Below are 22002 nucleotides of genomic sequence, written 5' to 3' on the forward strand. Positions count from 1 at the left end.
ACCAAAGATTACTACTCTTCAAGCACTGCCTCCCTGGAGATCAGAGTTTTGTGGCCATGACCTTCTCTCCAGAGAGTACTGTACTGAACCAAAAGTTTCCAGGCAAATAGTTTAACAATTCCCATAATTTATGTTTACTTCACAGTCCACACTACACAAAAACATCCACCTATCAGTGAGGAACTACTCCAGATGTAAAAGTCACTAGTAAAGAAGAGACACATTATTACAGCAGCAAAATTGTTCATCATGGAACACATGTTGCTCAAATAACATCCATAGCTTCTCAAAAGTTATCAACTTTCGTCACTAGTAACTAGCTTCCAAATCTGCAATTAATCATTGTCATTCCCCCAATCACCTCCTCCATTAGAACCACGAACAAAAAGTAATGAAAATCCCAAACCTACTGAAGTTAAAATGCTCACAGTCAAACTGAGGATAGAGCCAATTACCATTTAAATAACAACATGAAATTCTTTGAAGGAAAGGCCTTTTGATCTTGAAGATTCAAATGCTGAACAGTGAGAATCTGAGTTCTTTAAATTTCCAGGGGAAAAGCTACAAAAAAAGAACTATGACCCAGGCCGTCAGTCATGTGCTTAAATCCCTAGCATTTTTTACTGTTAAATGTAGCTCTCTTGGCATGCAATTAGTGGCGATGTCATCTTCAATACCACAGTTAATAAATGCTTAAGTAACTCTTTTCTTGCAGGTTGTTCTGGAGTGGAAGTGCAGGGAGTAGCAGGAAATGAAGGGGAGACAGACGAAGGGTGAAACCTGAGTTGTATTTATCATCTTTCCCCCATGGAACGTTAAATTTAAGATTTCCAAGTTTTGATCAACATACACATAATTGTTAATTCAATCTTGCAAATCTGAATGCCTTGTTGATTTCAAGTACAAAATAGTGTAAGGTCAAATGGCATTAAAAATCTCATTTAGGTAGCATTATGAAGCCTCTGCCTTTTAAGTGGCAAAAGCAAACAATAAAACTGCATTGAACTGCAGTTCAAATTTCTGTCATTTTTTAATCCTTTCTCTGGAGAGCTGTGAAGGAATGATGCTTTGAAAAGTGCTTTAGCCTTTGACAGCCTGTGCAGTTTGCTGATGTCACACTTCCTAATTGACACAACACAGGGTCTGCACAGCACGTTGCTACAACATTTGTTTTACAAGTGCACATTTCACAGGAAACCAACGATTAATTTCCCAAAGACTTACAGGCATACATTTCCAAAAAGGGAAAAATAAAACTGTTACATATCCACACAAATCAAAATTTACAGAATCATGGCAGCCAGCCAGCAAAACTACTCCAGGTCTGCTTTCCCATCTGCTTGGCCTGTTAACTGAAAGAAAATAAAATCAAATTGCTCCTTCTGCAACTAATTCTCAGAACTCCTCCCTAAAAAACAACTTCTATGACACAACTTTAATAATGCAGAATGCCTTACAACAATCAGTAAACCTCCTAATACAGTGCAATGTAGACACAATAGCTTAGAAATGGGTGTTGAGACAAGAACAGTTCCCTCCTCCCCCAGCAATGAAAAGGCGCTGTGCCAAGTCACTATTGCTGATTACAAAACAGACCTCTCTTGCTCATTGTAGCAAACTAAGCCCTCCAGCAGATGAACTTGGCCAAATCTCGATGTAGTGGGTGATGCTAGCCCCCTCTTGTGCATCTGCCCCAGCCCTCTGCTTGAGGCTAAAGCCCTTGGAGCAGGGAGTGTAGAAACAAATGTGTGTCAGATCCTTGGTCACCTGCAATCACAGCATTAATGTAAATTAAACTAGTGCTGGCTTATGCAGGTTTGTGAACTTGCTGGCACTGGCAAGCACACACAATCCCTGCTGTTGCCTCTGCTAAATGGGAGGTAACTTACACAGATCGACTGGCTGAGCAGCTGAGGTCAATGACGCCTTCAGCTATTTGTCTGCTGGAGCCCTGACAAGGGATTCTCCGTTTATGGCAGTGTACCATGTCAAAATCATTACTTTTTCTTTTAATCTATAAATTAAAAACCCATAGTAAAGACTTGTACAGCTTTTGTCTGTCTACCATTTCAATGGTATACAGTAATTAATATACTACAGGTTTCTACTTCACAGATGAAAAAATAATTTGACTAGAAGCACTTTCAACAGCTGCCCATAAATCAGCCCACTCTCAAGAGTTCAACTCAAGAGTTATTGTGTCTATTGTGCATCTTAAGGTTCAAACAAAGATTATTCATGCATTCATTCATAGCCAAGAATGTATCCCAGCAATGAAATTTACCCTTCCAAGCTGACCCAAGCTTAACCACTGGATTGACTAAATAATTTAATTGCTCAATTATATGCTATATCCCTTCTCTGAAGATTGTATTTTTGTTGAATTGAGCTAGATTTATACCAGTGGTATGTTAATGGCACATATTCCAAAAGTCTAAGCAGCTGCTGCCCACAAACATTGCCAAACTGAATAATAGGAATGCAAACAAATCTCCCAGTGCACAGTTAGGTTTTTTAAAGTATTTAAAAATTGTAGGGTTACAAAATTACTTTTGTGGAAGAAAGAGGCAGAAAGTACATGAAAGGAAAGCTGTTATTTACAGAGAGCCCTTAATAACTAAGTAATGTTGCCAGTGCAAGAACATTAATTCTGTCACCTCCTTTTCATACCCAACAATTTATTTTCCTTTCTGCACAAAAGGGTTTCTGTGGCTAGATGTAATCATGAAAAGAACAGCGAGTGTTCTCCTCACATACTAGAAAGTCAGTAGAGTCCCGGAGTAACTTCTCCTTGCCTGCTATGAGAAGCTATCCCGTGCAGCTAATTCAGACAACATTCCAGCCTTTCCTAGCTACACTAAGCCAATGCAGCTAGACTGAAGATTAAGGAGAAGGGAAACAATTACATTGTGTGTTACTGCCAAGGATGCAAAGACTCTAAATCTCCTTGAAGCTGAAAACAAATTAGCAGCTTTGCCTGCATCAAGCTGTCTGAACAAATGGAGGTTTCTTTTCACAACGGCATTACTAACTGTGCTCCTTGAAGATAACACTTTGGGAATACAAAAACATTTTCTCTAAGTTACTTCCTGTCACTTGCTTGTCTAGACCAGCAGAACCATTTGTAACCCAATCACCACCCACTGCCTTGAAGCAAAACCAAGCACAGATTTACTCCTTCCCCCCAAGAGTTACGCTTCCTCCCTTATTTTTACTGATTTCATGTGCCACTTGGCGTGGACAGAATCAAGGTAAGAAGAAATGGCATTAGCCTTCTGGTTCATGTTTCATAAAAATACACCATCAGCATTAGGTGGTAAATTCAAACCTCTGTGCCACTTATAATCTTTATCTGAGGGAGAAACTGCCTGTCAGTTCATGTGGCAAAACCTCTAGACTGGGTACGATGAAATAATTACTAAAATGCTACACAACTCATTTGCGCTGTCAATAGGAAGGTGTTTGCAGGGGAGTTGTAGTCATCCAAAATCTCTTTCAAGTCTGCTGACATGTGTAGTTTCCCTGGTCAGCAAGAAGCCATACCTTGACACAACAGCGCAGCAGCTGAGGCCGTCAGTACTTCAAGAGCAGCTGGAGAAAGGAAAATTCAAAGAAACCAGACTGTGCAGCTTTTGGGACACACAGGCACAAAAACCCAAACGAAAACAAAACCAAAAAAACCTAGGCAATAACTCTCAAGTAAAATGTGACATTTTGCTGTGGGAACTTTCCAAAAGAGCTAGGGTGGAAGAAAATGCATATGGTTCAATGAATGCATCTGCTCTCACACACTGGAGCAGCGGAAGTCAGAAGCACTGTGGAAATCTCTCAGCCTTCCACTAGCACTTGTGAGGACCACTCTACTGTCGCCTTTTCTTTCCCCACCAGAACTGTGTTTGAACACTCTCCCAGCTAAATCTGTTTCTAACAAACCCTGACTAGCCAGTTTAATGAGAAACAAAGTACTATGTCACTATGTTTCAAAACCAAGATCTTTCACTCCCATCTTAAGCAGCCCTCCACTCTGGAAGAAATAGGGCCTAGCTGGGGTTTGCAAAAAATCGGTGAAATTGAAAAAGCTCAGAAATCAGCGACTGTCAGAGAACTAAACTATAATGTCTCTTAAGAGTCACACATGTCTGACATGCTTAAAAATACTGAATTCTTCATCTTTATAAGACTACCAAGGAAAACTTTCCTTTATAGAACAATGGAAAAATGAAAGGTTTTTTTCAAGTGCATGCAGACTGTGCTGAAATGTCCTTCTGTCTTCCAAATTCAACAAAAATGATCGGATTTTCATGAAGTAATGAACATTAGTAGCTTCCACTGGCCTTAGCTCAGGTTGTATCACCTCTAAAAATACATGTCTCTAGCTGGGAATTGTTGCAACCCAGGAACAATTTCTATTTTTTTTAATTGCTCAGGCTTGTGACCAGTGGTACTTCTTACTCTGAAGCTAAATGAAGTCTACCAACTTCATTCTGGATGGAACTGGTTTGGACGCAGACAATGTTGTACTGGCTTCATTGCCACCAGTAGTGGTTTAGGCAAAATCTCTCAAGAAGCAAATATTAATTCATTGCAAAACTCTCTCAGAAACCACAGAACCTACAGTCATAACTTTCAGGACTTCAATAAAATTGTAGAGAATAACCTAAAAAGTAAGATTTTTTTTAAAAAAATTCATAACACGCATTAGAAGTCATAATCTGCTAAAAGTTGACATCAGCTTCTCTCCTCCCTAAGGAATAACAGCTCTTTTAGTGTAACCTGAGACTCTTCTTTCTGTTTCTAAAGTCTGCCAACTAGAGGGGTCACACAGCCTCAGGCTTTAGAAGATCCACAAAAGCCAGCTCTATACGAATACAAGGTTAAGAAGTACAGGCTCCGTCACTGTAGGGGAAAGTAAACAGGCCGTAAGACATAATTACTTGTTTCAACCTACTTAAATGCAGAAGTTTTAAGTGACTGGAGAAAAAAAAAACACCTCTAGATTAACTGAAGATTAATCTGGAACTACAAACACACACACACCCCCGCTTGAAACCAATTCTCTACAACACCTGTCCTCAGTGTTAGGGATGGGCTACAGAATTGCCACCTACAGACAACTAAATTAAATTCGTTTTATTAATGGAGATCTTCATACAATTGGCTAAGTCACTAGAAAAAAGCAAAATGGCCTGATCTGCCTGTTAATGCTCATATAGAAACAACAAAACTCAAACAAAACAACATCACTTAAATAGACTAAAATATCACCCCCAAGCAAAGCCCTAGTAAACTTCCCAACTGAGCTTAAAAGTAACTGACATCTATTAAAACAAACAACAAGGGGAAAATAAGGCTTTTCCCAAGTACTCTTTCTTTTATTCTTATTAAATCTTTAGCAAGGCTAGTAAAGTGTGCCCTTTAAAATTCACTCTATGGCCGTTTATTTCCACAGCTATATCTCCTTAAAAATTCTTTGAGATTTAGATTTGCAGCTAGAAAATACAAACCACTTAATTTTGACAGACATAAGGGTTTCTGCTTTAGCTGATACTCCTAAAAAAAAAGAAACAAAAAAATAAAAAGAAACCAAAACCCCAACCCTCTCCCTCTCCCACCCCCCCTCCCCCCCCAAATTAAAACAAAGTGCTTTAATACTGGCTTTTTGGTTTTTGCTTTTTTTGTCCCAGATGTTTTGGGTTTTTTTCCCCTAAATCTCTTGGCATTTGGGGATATAAAATTGACAAACCTCAACTGTGGTTTCCATTGCAACACTAGCTTTAATAAATTTAAACCTAGTTTTCAGTCTAAATCAAGAAAGCTATTTCCCTTGAGCTTTTCTTTTTTTATATTCTTTATCTTCACCCTCGACCTCTACCTCTACCTCTCCTGTATCCCTCTTTTAGAACAAAAATATAAGCTGTAATCTGTCAGTACCCTGAAGGCCACAGAACTCTTCACTGTTCTACATTTTTTGATTGAGGTTTTCCTTCTGCTTTTTGGATTGCCTTTTGTCACCAACACTTCCAGACTAGTAGCTAGTTACTACTACATCAGTAATAACTGGAAAAAATTATGAATATGTGGAAAAATATAAGTTTCTACTGGTTCTAAAAAATGAAAAGCTGGATGTTAGGCCAGCCACTGATTTATACAGGCAAGTTAGTCCCAATGCCAAAAGCAGCTTTTCACTATGTAGCCTGAAACACAGGAAAAAAATAGATTATTTAATTAAATTGATATTAGTCTATATTAGTGGAAACATACAGTCCAGCAACTGAGAGAACCTCTCACTCACCACTGCAGAAGACCAGCAATACTTAGCAGTGTAACAAAACTGGAAGACCACAGCTTGTCCTAAATAGTGAAACTATGTGCCAAATTAGAGTGACTGTGAGAACATCCTTAAATCAGTGGTTTAATCCCTGAACCACACCAGTGAAAGATACCATTTCAGTTGCGCTTTCATTCGTTACTCCAGTGGTATTTATTTAGTAAGAAAACATTTGCACGCATACACACTTTCTTCATTAGCAGTCCTCTCTCCCCCCTGCTATCTACAAATCCAAACACCACATGTTGCAAGTGTTTTGTACCGGAACGGTCTCACTTCTAAGCAATGTGGTGCTATTGATATTTTGCTTTTGAGCAGTAAATGCTCAAAACTTGCTTTTCTTAAAGCAGCTCCTTCAGTGTTCATAACCTCACTGCTTGAGCAGGCTCAGTTTTACATTCAAGTAGCTCCAAGCAAATGTTTCCAATCTCCATTATCCTCCTTCCTTTTTCCAAGCACCCTCCCTGCCCCCATATGCTTGTTTGTAAAAGGGATAATTTTCTATGTATGTACAAGCAGCGCAGGGAGTCTTCCGCTGTAGCAGTCTGGCAATATACAGCTTTTTATGTAAGCACTGTCTGGAATTTGTTAAGTTTTTTCATTCTCTGCTTTGGGTTATACCAAGAGAGTTGCAGCCAGTCTTCTCACTGAGCTGTAAAACGTGGTGTTTGCCGGGTCCCTTTAGATAAGCTGGCCATTACAACCCTGGCTAAATAAGACACTTTGGATATTTTTGGTCAGTTATTGCACCTGTATTGAGGCTATGCTCTGCTTAGCATTGCAGCTGCATCCCTAAGAATGAAGCAACAAGACAAGCCTAGGCAGTAAACAAATCACACGTCCCTCCATGCAACAGAGATGTATGGCCTTTCTAAACAAAGTTGTAAGACTACCTAACTCTAGTTAGACCCTGCAGTGTTCAAGAAGGAACGCTGACATTTAAATACCAAATATGTAACAGCATCTTTACATAAATTTCCTAAGTGCTCTTCTTCCAGTGGTGGTCCAGAGTCTTCAAAAATCTTCTGAAGCAATGGTGTTGGGAAGGAATGGAAGGGGTGATGAACTAGCTTGAATTCTCCACTGCATTAAGAAAGCCTTGAAATTAGCAGTCATTCTGTTTTCACCTCATTTTTTTTCACTTTTCTTCACTAATCTGTGATGCTTTCCATCACCTAGACAAACAGCTTGAAACGTAAATTACTGTTTAAACGAATGACTAATTGAACATTTCTGGAAAAAAAAGGAGTGTTTTGTAAAAGAATCAGAATTAAACTCCAGGAGGTCAAAATATCTCCCTTCTGACAACAGGTAACATCCATAACCTATTTCTCCTTCATTGACAAGGTTTATACTGATATGATTTATCTACTGTTTGCTGTGGACAAAGAGCCTGCAAAGGTTTGGTTACCATAGCCCAGCTGATTCATGGCAACTCATTAAAGCCACATGAACCCAACTCTGTACACCTGGTTCATAAGAGCCAGTCCCAATGGTTTAAAACCATTTTAAGGGGCTTCTGTGGATACATGGGCAGTTAACTAAATTTACTATTTGCTTAATTTATTTTAGATGAAAACAGTATCAAATAGTCTACAAGTAGTTTTCAAACTGGGAAACTGAAGGTTGTGTGTGTCTTATGAGGAGCAGCTTAGGGTTGTTTAGCCTGCAGCAGAGGAGGCTGAGGGGAGACCTTATCGCTCCCTACAACTACCTGAAAGGAGGTTGTAGCGAGGCAGGGGTGTTGGTCTCTTCTCCTAAGGCACTAACTAGTGATAGAATGAGAGGAAATGGCCTCAAGTTGTGCCGGGATGGGGGGATGGATTGGGGGGGAGGGGGGGCAGGGGAGGGGTTTAGAGGGTTGTCAGGCCTTGGAAAAGGCTGCCCAGGGAAGTGGTTGAGTCACCATCCCTGCAGGTATTTAAAAGACATGCAGATGTGGCACTTAGGGACATGGTTTAGTGGTGGACTTGGCAGTGCTAGGATAACAGTTGGACTCAACGATCTTAAAGGTCTTTTCCAAACTAAGTGGTTCTATGATTCAGTCAAAAACAGTTCCCTTCTCAGTTCTCTCAGCCCAAACATTTTCTATTATAGCAAAAAATATATAAAAATTAAATCACTGCCATACTGAATTTGACCAGTCCATCTAGCCCACTCCTTGTCTCTAACACTGCCCAGCACTGAATATTTCAAAGTAATGCACAAGAAACACTGCAGAAGCCAGCTACATGTCAGAATTTATGTCCCTGAACAAGCACATACACTTTTAAGTTCAGGCAAACTGCTGAGATGATCAAAAAGGCCCCTCAGACCCAACAAACCTCAGTGTACTACAGTACAGTGTACCTACAGCTAAATCCCTCTCATAGTCCAAATTCTGTAACACTAAACTAAAAATTTTTCTCAGATTGTCTGTGCATCCCAAAGTACAATCTCCCAAACTCCCTTTGTAAAGTAGGTAGAGCTTCCATGAACCACAAACATTTCTATGTGAGCCTATGGCATCCCATTGTGAGACGTAGCCCATTTCTCTTTTGCTAAAAGTTTCTACATAACACATAGTAGGCGTCAGACTCTACCTGCCTTAGATAACACAGTAAGACAGCTGAGGTCTATAATGACCCATCTAAGGCTGCCTTAAATCTATTGATTTACTGGGTCTGATAGACAGTAGAAAGAGGAAAAATTGAACATGACATCTCAAAATATAAACACGTGTATAGGTTTTTTCTGAACAGATGATATTTTGATACTGACTGACATTCATACTGATCAGCAGATGACTCGTGACAGTACAAAATAGCTGGATTTTAGGTGTTCTGTTAATGTAGCTAGCCAAAAAAAAGATCCTCTCCACATACTGCTTCTTTGTAACATGGACATAAAGCCTGATTTTTGAGCGATGGATATCTTCATGCTTCTGTCCTATAGAAATACTTACTGTCTTTCAATTCTGACCTGAATATGGTGGTCAACAATACCAAACCACTGCTTCCTGTATCCAGCAAGTCAACAGTCTACATCACACAGAAAAGACAGAATATAAATGCACCCAGTCTGAAAGCTTACCTGTTTTTCATTACTATATTTCTTGGTTTCATAAAGAATATTACCTCTCTCTCTGAACCTTGCCTGAGCTTGACAACAGTATGATTTGATCATGTTTATCTGAATTTCTATTAATTATTGTAACATTCTTGGTTTTAAAAAAAATCTGATTTCTGCACTTGTTTACTTACATGTTTGACACAGCTTTCAACATTACAAGTTTCACTGTTTCATCATGCCTTTGTATTTGTGAAAGTAGGAAAATTTGGTTGTTAAACCACAGAAATTGCTATGGGGAATCAGAGGCAGTCAGACTACTTCTCATTCTTCTATTTCTATAGACACATATACACACTTACTTACACACGCAAGATATATAACCAAAGACATTTAAAACAGACTGTTCTTTTAAAATAGTTCTTGCAAAACTAACACCACATAGTAAGGCAGGGAGGAATCCGTGTCAGCTCTGTGCAACAGATATGTTTTCAAAATAACATCTATGCATATTAGTTGCAAACGTGGCAGGCTGAGAAACCCATACACAACAAGTACCAGCATGCCTCTTTCTCATCTAAGCATTCTCCTTTTTACTGAAAATTTCTAAAACATAGTGTCAGAACTCATGCTAGGATACATTTGGAATACCCTGGAGATGACCCCATCGGCATTCTGAGATCCAGCAAACTCCTATTTCTTACATTTGGCAACCGATCTCAAGGTATAAAAATCAACAAGCTAACCCTGGTAAGAGGGCACTTTAAAAAGTACAACTTGTTTCCCCATTATTTGTTACTGAACAACAGCAAGTTGTACCGAAACTGCACAAAGAGGAACAATGTCAGTGCAGCAACGCAAGAACTCCAATGCTGCCATGTAGACAGCTTGTTCTGCACACAAAGGCAGCAAGGTGATGGATGGCTGTCTCCTACACAGTTTTCAAGCAAACAAGACATCATCAGAACTAGTGCTTCCCACATCTAAAGGCAGACTCTACTACTACATGGAGAACCAAAAACGGGACATGACCCAGAGCAACTGCATGTGAGAAACTAAACAAAAAAGCAAGCTTTAAGCAATTTAGAAAGTTGCTTGGTTGTTTGTCTTTTTTTCTGGGTCATTTTTATTTCCTCCAGGCAGTAAGAAACAATTGCTGCTCTCTTCAAAACTGTTTTCCCAGAAGATAATTACATGATTTAGCAAGCACCTGATTCTAGATAAATCTTATTTCTCAGTATAGAGATACAGGCTTTTAGCATCTGTTTCCTAGACTATCAGAAGAACCAACCAAACAACAACAAAAAAACTGCTCCAATAACACTATCAAGCTGCTTTTGTGAAGGACTTTTACTGTTACTGGATGGTAGTTTCTGGTGTCAAATATCCGCACCAGATGCCAACTTTCAGGTTGACTTGCCCATAACCATTTCTCATTTCCCTACTACAGGGTAGCCTCAACTAGTTCCTTCAATATTCTTTTCTACAGCCATTAACACCGCTTTGGACACATTACCAAGTCATATCCAAACAAAGTCATTATGTGGATGAAAATGCCTACTGCACACATACATAGAAATTAAACAACACAACCTAGTAGCGCCACTGAGAAATGCCCACGTGATAACCAGCAGTCTCAGTCAATTATACAAGTAACCAGCTATGGTTAGTTACAAAGCCCTGTAATAAAATGTGACAGACTTCAGATACCAGCTTCCCTCTACACGTCTTAAGATTGAAACACTCTGGGGAAAAACAGTCTGATTTATTAAACCTGCTGATCAAGTCAACTGAATAGATTGGCGTGGAATAAATGAAAAGAGCTGTAGTAACAATGCTCTCTTTGATCTGCCACAGTTTTGTCTGAAATCCAATGCTGCTTTTCTTCCCCCACTTTGGAGTGGTTATCTTTAAAATATGACTAATAAAACCAAACATCAGCCTTTTTCTGACCTTGAAGAACAAATGCAACAGAACATGACAACTTGTTTAACATTCCTAAAAGAACACTGGTTATTTCAGATAACGAAAACCTTCAAAATATGAATTCTCAAGTATACGCCTTCTCCTCTATAAAGCATATATTACATTTAATAATGAGTTCTACATAAACTATCTGATTTCATCTTTCTCTACTCACTCTACTATTCTTATTATAATAACTGTGATCACCACATCCTTTCTGTATTTGCATTCCCACAGGTAGTTGGTGCAGCATATGAAGGCTGCTCAGCGGCACATTTGGTTCATAGTTCTCATATGCCATAGAGTATGCAGACATCCTACAACCCTATTCTAATCACCTCACAACTCATCTTAGAGTGGCTAAATTAGATACAAAATAAGTCAAATATCTCAAAACACAAGCCAAGGTGATAAATTTTCATACCTTAGGTTCTTAGAATTGTTTTAAGGTAAAAAGCTATTTATATAGACAGCTAGATAGATGCCAGTTTGCATGTGTGTTTTTAGTAGGTTTTGGAAAGCAGGGAAAGGAGTGAATATGAAAGAAACATATGGGCATCACAAAAGAAATTTGTATTTCAGTTGGTTGTCATGAACATCAAGATGGTTTTAGATGTCACCAATTACGAAGATTTCAGTTAGTGTATTCTGGATTTACACCAAGTTATGAAAGGTTTAGGAAAGGTCATGTTCTGGCCTAATTAAAGTCAAAATCATAACTGGAGAAAATTAGTATCTGATAATCTGCCTTCTGTTAAAGATAAATAGAAGACCCATCTGCACCCTGTTTTCTGAAACTTCGCAAAAATGGCTTCACACAAGCTGCTATGTAGCTGCTTTCATGAACATGTCAGAAAAATTGAAAACAGCTAAAGATATACATATATGTGTGCCCCAATCAACAAAAATTAATTAAAATGCAAAAAATATCATTAGGAACTCATTTTTCATAATACAGTGTTGATTGTGAACACTGGGAAAACCAGTAAAATTTATGTTATTCTTCAGTCAGCAGGGTCTGAAACGGTATAACACAAAGAGCATAGTACAAACCATACAATTTGAAATAATATCAGTTATCTTCAGTCTCTTAATCTATATTCTAGCTATATTTCTAGAGTATTTTAGAATCCCATTTTATCTATTATTGTAGTCACTCATATCTGTAGTGTCACCAAACAGTATTTGTAAAACTGTGAAAAAGGCAGGTTCAAAACTGTTTCACTAAAATATGTTGTCATTGAACTCTGAGTTGTTTCAGAAAATTGTTTTAGACAAACTGGGAAAAGGTTAAGGAAGATAATTTCCATTAATTAACATGAGTTTCTAAACCAGTAGAGTGCTGAGTAACTGGAAATGGAATGTCATCCTGACCAGAATGCACTTTTTTTAATACTTCATTTCTGGTGCCAAACCTCTAACAAGGCAGGCTTCTTAAATTCAGTGGGGGTCAGAAGTTTAGTTTATTCAGCAAGAACAACACTATTAACAGCTACTGCTCTTTCATGTCAACACAGTTAACGCCCACACATTCCATCTCTGGTTAATATAGGCCAGTCAAGAAAGATTGGAGCTGCTAAGGGCAGTCATCCTGCAGGGATATTTTAAAACAGAATTTATACTGTGCTTTAAAAACAATCTAAAAGGATCAATCTACCTTATGAATCTGCTGTAGACATACACAGAGAGAAAGATGGATGGATGAAAACATATAAAAGCAAGTAAATCTGACTCTCTCTATTGATTTTTGAGAGGACAGTGCAGAGCACATTGGTGAGGTCTTATATATCACTGCAAAGGACCAAATGCACTGCATATGTCTGAAGGATGTCAGGATTTATCACGAAACAATGCACTGCTGTATTCTTTCATTATAACCTCTTGCAAATAATCTTGTTTTCACTGTTGAGGGAGGTAGATCACTAAAAATTAAGTAGTCCTCAAAAGAAATACAAGAACAATCACAGGAAGACTCTTAAGCAGCTATAACAGGAGAAGTTCACTATTATTAAACCAAAAATTGCGAAGTTTAGTGTACACATGCAGTATTTTAGCATTAACAGGAAAAAGCTGGTATTTTAGTAATGAGCTTTTTAAAACCAAAATGGAAAAATCTGCATATCACAGCATAATCCTCTTCCTACTTACTTAGTTCTAAATCATAGCAAATCAACGTTTAGTGTTCCCCAAAGCTCTCCAGCACTCCTACTTGGCCAAATGCCTTCAAAGGATATTAAAGAAATTACTCTGTTTTAGATAGCGCTTCTTCACCAGATGGAACACTTCTCTTCAAGCAAAAATGCTTTCCTCTTAAAGCATGTTTCAAGTAACCAAAATGCAAACAATCATCACATCAAATTGAATTTGTGCAGGGTCTCTGGGGCTTCTATTGTTACATAATGGTGGCATTTTTGATCATAGTATCTGAATTCCAAAATATCCAGCTTTCTAGGTTTTCATCTAAATGAGTCATATATCCATTCCCATTACATATACTGTCCTCATGATGTACATTTAAATAGTACTTTTATGCTATTCTATTAGCTATTTCTCAATATAATTTTCTCAATATAGGAATAGGAAATAATTCTGTCATTAACTGGGGTTACATGGTAGGTCATTTGGAAAATACAGTTGCTTAAATAATATAAAACCTGCCATTTGTGTTTAAAATAAAAACTCATTAGCTGAGCTACAGAGCTGTGACTGCCATTGTACATAACAGTGTCCCAAAAGACTAGCAAGCCCTTAGTTAGCACGCAGACAGATACAGCAAAGTCTCCTCCTTGTTAACATATCTTACAGACGAATCTAATGGATAAACAATTTACCTTCTTCAGTTTCATGCCACACAATTCCTTCCAAGTTCACGCTGGTCCCAGGCTCACAGGGTCCAAGGCATTCGGGTTCTGTTACTACTCCAACCTCACAAGTATTTACACCCACTGAACGAGTCCGTACCAAAAGCTGCTCGACTGGTGCTGCAATATTGGATGAAGACGGAGAAAAGTAGGAAGGCAGAATCTGAGGTGTGATACTGCTGGAAATCGGAGGTGGAGGTGCAGGCACTGTAAACAGGGGATCAACCTGAAAACAACAGACAAACTTACTATAATGGTGCTGTAAGATTTTTAAAAAAAAAAAAAAAAAAAAGCCCAGTTTGCTGAGGCTGCATTTGGGTATGTGGGGATTTGGTGTAATCACAGGTAATTTCAGTCTCATGAGTTTAATTTTTTTGACATCAGCCCAAATGTTGCACATGAAAAATTAAGCACAAAAATATCTCTCATGCTAAACAATGCAAATTGCTAAGTTGCTACAAGACTATTCCCTGTTGCCATAGACTGCTAGTATGAAATAATAATAAACTTTAAAAACAAGGATTAAGGCCACTTTTTTCTTGGTGCTGACAGAGACTGATTTGTGGATGAAAATTAATTTTGGAAACTGGGAACTTCATTTTATACTTAAAGAAAAACATTTATAAAGACAGTAAAAAGACATAAATGCCATTTTTCATGTGCATCATAGAGAAATTAGCACTTGGAACAATTCTAATATCCATATGGCAACAAATATAATCTCTTGTCATCCAATCATTTAAAATACGTTAGGATCACCCACCTAACAGCTTACAGATAACATTTACATCTTTCTACTTGAAATAACAGATGAGGACTTTTACAAGACTCTATCCAAACCATCTAATTTCTCAGGGTTTCCAAAATGCATATCTGGAAGAATACAACTCGCCAGACAATCAGTCTGTGCACAAACAATTCACACAGAGCCAGTATCTATATATGAACTGAAGAAGTTATCTTTCCCATATGACTTCCAATATACCCAGTAACAGATTTTCTGGATATAGATTTGGCCTGAGGGTTCTCAGTATTTTACTGTAGCCATAAGGTCCTTTGTCACATAAAAGATAGCTAAATGAGGATATGAGCGTTCCCACTCAAATAGCTAAATCACGTAAAATTCATGTGGATTTGGCCCGCTGGATCACAGATATCACACCAAGAAATCATTCTTCAATCCAATGATTTTTTTTTTAAATTTATGCTTTCTAGCTGCTTTCAAATAGATGATCAAACATCTTTAAGTCTGTACTGTTTTTAATTTGGGACCCCGTAAGAAGACTCCACAGGAAAGAGATAATGGCTCACTGTACATTGTCATCTAGCTTCGTTCAAAGTATCTTAATGTAGATCAAAGTTAATTTTGCTTTCTTTTAAAGCCAAGTTGGCAAATGGGGATACAAAGAGAAGAAAGGACTGAAGAGTATTATCTTTTTATTACATATCCTTTGTATCACAGATCAGCTGACTTCATCTCATGGCCACTGTTCATGAAAAGAAAATAAAATGGGAATCTAAAATTTAAAAGAAACTTTTTAAAAATTGTAACAACCGTTACAATTGGCCTTTGTGACAATTCCTTTGCTTTGAGCATCATTCATACATACAAACTGAGAGCCAACACTTTTAACTGTGCACACAACCCTTAAGTGTGCTAAATATTTAACCAAAATGTTTTATATGATCTTTGTATGAACAGCCTGAATTCTGACCTCAATTACACTAGTACTAGGGAGGAGGGATTTATAACCACATTCTTCTCCAACTCTTCCTCATTTTGGGGGGGTTCTTTTCTTTTAGGGCTAAAATAATCTTCAGTTTAGAGATAGAACAAAGTAAAAAAAAAGCTCAGCAAACCACGAATACTAAAAGAATCCATTAGGAGTAAAAACCTGCTAATACTAGCAAAACTCCACTGAGTAAGGCAGAGCTCCTGTGGCATAAAAACAATGCAGTCACGCAATGATATCTTTATTCTTCTCTTTATGCCATCACAATTACAGATTTAAAGCACAGGCAGGAACGCTTTCCACAGCAGACTTGAATGCACACAGGCAAGTAAAATATCAGCTGACCTCCAACAGCAGATGTTACTTGCACATAAAACCACAGCTGCATATGCATGGTATGGGGGGGCACTGAGTCTACACCAGACAGATTCTGGCTGTCTGACGCCAAGCGGAGGCAAACAGTTGGATGGCACAGAGCCCTGCTCCTTGGCACTGGCTGTGTAATGGGTCTCTGTCAATGAAATGGGGTCAACATGTACCCCAGGCATAATTTAAGTAGTTATTAATGTATCTTACTTCAAAACAGAAGAGAACCAGGATCAGTAACGGGCGGGTGAATGGAGCCCAGTGCTTAAGAAAAGCTAAGCCACAGCCTTTTATAAAACCAAGAAACGCTGGTGAACGGGCTGTTTGATAGTTTACGTGGTGTTCCATAAAGCTGTGCAAAACCTCCTACTACAGGTGCAACATTGTTCTTCCATTAAACATACTCACCACAAAGCCAGAGAAAAACCGAACTGTTTGCTATTATCATACTCAACTAGACAATGTTTTAAATGAATGTAGTCTTAATTGGCAGATGTGTCTTCCATTTTCCAAGTATTATAAACAGTGAGGGGGAGCTAAAGAAAGCACAGAGCTGACAGTGTACCCTCCTAAGTTCTTTGTTACAAATATTTGTACTCCGTTCTGGCTTATTTAGGCCTGCTAATACATGTTCATGATTTCTACTAGAAACACTCACACAGGACAAGGCCAAAGAGTGGCTATTACAGTAACAGGGGCTGTTGCTCTGTGAATAAAAACACTAAGCCTTTGGTTGAGAATTAAGTAGACTTTTACTGTCCCTAAGGTTCATGTTGATTGCACAAATATGACCTTACTCATTAGAAAAAAAATATGCTGAGCTTAAATATTGCTCCAGTTTTCCATGTTTTAAAATTATCCCATCTTGTTTGATAATAGTAATGTCAGCACAGCAAAGTGGTGGTTCTCAGTGATCATTGTGGTGACACAATTGTTTTCATGAATTGTCCAAAGGGCACTGATGTAAGCTATTAGAGGCAACGAAAGGCACGAAGGCCGCCATCTCCAGTGGAAAAAAGGCACATAAGACTAACATCTGGTGGTGGCAGTCTGTCAAACTGAGGAAAGTTAATGTCAAGAACAGATGCTTTGCAGTTTCTCACTGTTATTTTTGCATGATTATTCCCAGGTGTTGGCGCATACTGAGCAGTAGCCTTGCTGTTTATCACACAAGAGATTCCAATATGAGACTGAAAATCTAAATCTGAGGAAGGTTATTTACATAGATGCTCTCTTTATACACATAATCAAAGGGCTCCAAAAAAGACAGAAATATTCAAGCAATATTTTCTTCATTCACCTAATTCCAAGGGCTTTTGAGAGCTGATTAGTGACAAAGGCTACAAAGCTGCTGTGTTATTCATGGCGGCTTTCCACTGCCAAGTGTTTGATTGTATCAGAGAGCTATGGCTCTTAGTAGTAGAAAGCTCACAGAAAAGGAGGAATGCCTGCCAAGCAATGTAGTCAGTGCTCCATGGAGCGCTGTTCTATCTGAACATGACAAAAAAAATTTTGATGGCTGCATAACATTATTCAGTATGAGGAAGAGGGTATGGGACAGAGAGGAAACATCCTAACTAGAAATAGGCAAGACTTTCCAATAAGCAGTACTCTCCTTCAGTTACTCAGGCACTTTACATGCTGGAATTAAGTTCTGCTCATCAAAAGTCACCTTCGTGATGCAGTGTAAGCTTCTAAAAATTATGTCTGAAAATTAACATTGTGTCCTTTCAACATTTTGTGTACCCGATTTCCTGACAAGCAGGAGAGATTCCAGTAGGTAATGCTGAGTTCACAGAAGGTGGTACACAGATTTGAGGGGACTTCCCAGATCAGAGAGTGCCCAATATCATATGACTGCAATCAGCCATATCATGTTCTCATTCCTGCAGGAACGGGAGCATTTTAAGTCTTTATGGGACAGAGTCTGTCATGTACTCCTGGGAAAAATTAACCTGAATGAAATAGCGAGATACCAGGAACATATATGGCCCAATTTGACATGGTGCTAATCTTAAATGGATTTACAGACAGCAGTATTCAAAATAAAGTCACTTTTCACAGAGATTTAAATGGATAACTTTTGATTATATTATCAAGTGGAAGTACTCTGTATATATGTATTTCATTAATTTCAACTTTGAAAACTCTCAGAGGATGTGTATCTTAAGTGTGAAATGTTTCTGTCATAAATCACAAAATGCCAACTAGAAAATAGCTGCCATGCAGCCAGGCCACATGATGTGACCCATCAAAGTGTACTATCATGTGTATAACTATGAATGTATGTGTAATTCCACTTCATTAATGAAGGTGTGTCTTTGAAGATGTATCTCAATGATGACACAGTCTAACAATCTAAGACCAAATGGGGTCATACCACCTGCAGTGTCACACACCAGGTGACTTTGAAATGTACATGCCAGAAGCCATTTAATTAATCTACCAACATAAAGCCTGGGGAAAGGCAGAGGAGCAGGGTCAAGGCTCTGGATAAGTCATTCCAAGAAAGCACTTTAAATTGAGAAAAAAAAACTACTGCAAGCATTCCCAGAGGGAATGTCTGCACTGGTAGAAAGAACGTGGAAAGAAGATCCGAATCCTATTATGGGATATACCTAAAAAGCAAAACGTGACCCTTTGCAAAAGTAAATCCTTCCTTAAAGACAGCAACATAAAGACTGAAAGGAATAAGAAACCTCCAACCTTGAAAATGAAATTGACAAGTTCTTTAGAGTTATGAATTAATACTTCACAGAATTACTATGTCTGAAATGAAAAACAAGAAATAAAGGAATTAGTCCTATATGGAAGCTTTGCTTTCTCCACATTGCTTCCTCTAGATTTTAAGGCAAAAGGGAGATTACCTTGTTTTTATATAAAGTATGTTTGCCCCTACCTTGATTTTCTAAAGCAACAGTGACCCCAGAAGACCTCATTCTAAGACCAGCATCATAAATCAGAAATAATTCTAATGAAATTAATGAAGTTAAAAGTTACTTTGGAAGAAAACAAATGTGGGAGATTGTGACATGGAAAAAATGTTTGTGTGCTCAAGAGTGCGTCTGCATTTCTAGACTTCACATTGATCTTCAAATGTCTTCTTGCTATATATAAACCTTGCCCACATCTAAAAACTGAAGCTATTCCTTCATATTCTACCATGTAACAGAAATTACCTCTATGAAGGATCTCCATTTCACCCGAAAAATCTCCATTCAGTATTTCTTGCATCTAAATTCACATGAGGCCGCTCAAACATTTTGACACCATACTTAGCAGAACTGATGTTTTGTGTTTTTAAATAAACTAGTACTAATTTTTAAATGAGAAGGATTTAATTATACCTTTGAAATACTGGTCATTACCTAAATATATTTTATTTATTAAACCCCATGCTTATTATCTAATGAAGGCATTTTTGGCAAACAAATATTCTACATCCAATTGTTGGAAGAAAAGGTCAGTAACATGATGAACATGCTTAGAAAACAGGAAAGACATAGCACCAGACATGGATGTAGAAAAGGATTTTGGCCACAGGAAAGACATACCTATTAAAAGCCTTACATTCAAAATACATGAAAGTAAAATGTACTAAGGAAGTTACTTATTTTGGTCAACTTAATTGAGAATCACAAGAGCTTGAATATAAAAGGAGGATAAAAGACAATCAGACTGCCTAAATTTCATCCAAATAAAACTTAAAAACCTGTGTTCAAGAATAATAATAATAATTAAAAAGTGTTCATGCTTTACAAATATTGTAGTACAGACAAGAAACCCGACATGTAATTGTGTTGAAATGAGTAACACAGATAGCATCTACTTGGAGATTCCAAGTATTTCCTACTCTTAAAATGCACTTCTCCACTTCCACTTCAAGCAGCTGAGTAGATGAAGAGAAAGCAAAAAAAAGAAAAAAAAAGAGCAGCAAGCAAAATGACACCCTAACAGAAACTGACACTTTTTTTTTTTAAATCAGCAAATTGCTCGCATCTGGAATAATTTCAATATTCTGAATATTTGTTATTAAGCAAAAAAATCCACCTTCAACTCTTACTATGCTACTAATCTACAAGGAAGAAGGAAAAAACGCCCCCCCCCCCCATTCCAGTTATTCTATGCCACTCCCATCAGCTGCTGAACCAGCACATACAGTTCTACAAACCGACCATCTTTTGATAATTACATACTCCTTCTATATGCAGACCTCCAGACCTTCTCAGACATTATGTGACTGTATCTACAGTAACTCCACAGACATGATAATGTTAATATTCTTTTAGGATAGCATTAATACACAATGAAGACCATGATGAAAACTCAAAGTTTTGAGTAGGGTCTAATGAAGAAGCAAAGTTGCTAAACAACAGGCAAGGAAAATTCCTTGTCCTCTCTTGTATCTTCTGTCCTACCTCAGATGCTTGGGATTTCCCAAAGCCATGCACCCGTTTTACTGTGGGAAAGATTAGCATTTGACAGCTGCCAGCGATATCCTTCTGCCAAAGGCTGCATCTGTGAAAAACTGTATGTCAACTCTAACGTTTGGCAGAGTCCTGGGACGATGCCCAGCTCACCACCTGCAAACTTCTAGTAAAACATTTCTCCTCTTTCTGCCCAAGAAACTCATATTTATTGAGATAATTTTGTCCATAGGTCTCTAGAACACCTTTCTCCATTGCAACTTGATTTCACCTGCTCAGCTCCTCAGTCTGCACTTCCAAACTTTTCTTCAGCCTGGTGCTTCACCAAGCCTTAATTCAGGATAAACAAGCACTGAAATTTGCTAAAGATACCTATCCTGTCTAGAAAGATACACTGAATGCAACTGAATATGGTAAAAAGCAAGGCACAGCCATTAGCTGCTAAGGGTTAGGTACTGCTTTAAGAAGTTCTGTGATCCTTTAGAAGCTTTTCATGTTAAGTAAAAGTAGTTTTTCATTTTAAAGATGACAATCACCTCTTTTTCTTCACAGGTTTCTGCTACACTCAACCTTTTATGTTTCTGAGCCTGCAAAAAGGTAAGGTATTTGCTTACGGAAATCTCACAACATTATTAATAAATCATACCCTGACATTGCCAATGTTTATTTCTAACAGGTGTGAGACTTTGACCCAGGAATGAAGCTATACTCGCTCTACAACTTATCAAGACACCAACTGACCAAGAAAAATTTTCCCACTCTTAGTAGTATATAGGAAGATAATGGATAATTTAATTGCACCATGACTGAATGCGTTTAACTGTTACATTTCAAGTTTTCATTCTCAATGTCCAAGCAAATCAGGCCACAACGCTATGACACCGCAGCAGTTGTTCTCCATTACCAAAAGATGGTTTCAGTCAGTCAATGATGTGACTGCATTTTGGTGGAAGCTGCGTTTTCAGCCATCCTGGCGAGCAGGGACATAGAGCATCAATATAACTTTGCGAGTTTTTCTAGGAATCCAGAATGTATAATGCACTGGCAAACAAGACTCAGAAAAGAAATGGCTTCTTTGCACCTCTTCAACTTTCTGCATGTCAATGGCCTATCACTAGGTTTTTGTTGCCTTTTACCCATTTGCTAATTAGTCTGCTTTGCGAGTGCAAAGTTGCATATGTTATGGTTCAGGCCGTTGCTTCCTCAGCTCAGTAATTTTTTGTTGAGAAAAATCAACTGAACTATTATTTTCTCTTCCAAAAGCTTGTCAAAGG

General features: G+C 38.1%; 1 protein-coding gene across 6 annotated transcripts in view; it reads right to left on the reverse strand.

The window, feature by feature from the left end:
- Positions 1 to 22002, reverse strand: part of ZNF608 (zinc finger protein 608) — a 92975-nt gene that overhangs the window by 35664 nt on the left and 35309 nt on the right. For all 6 annotated transcript variants that reach the window (XM_075078317.1, XM_075078318.1, XM_075078321.1 and 3 more), the window contains exon 3: positions 14173 to 14428. In XM_075078317.1, the coding sequence (XP_074934418.1) occupies positions 14173 to 14428 (256 nt within the window). The remainder of the gene's footprint in view (positions 1 to 14172; positions 14429 to 22002) is intronic.

Source organism: Phalacrocorax aristotelis, chromosome Z (assembly GCF_949628215.1).
Source record: "Phalacrocorax aristotelis chromosome Z, bGulAri2.1, whole genome shotgun sequence".
In the NCBI taxonomy this organism is placed as follows: domain Eukaryota; kingdom Metazoa; phylum Chordata; class Aves; order Suliformes; family Phalacrocoracidae; genus Phalacrocorax; species Phalacrocorax aristotelis.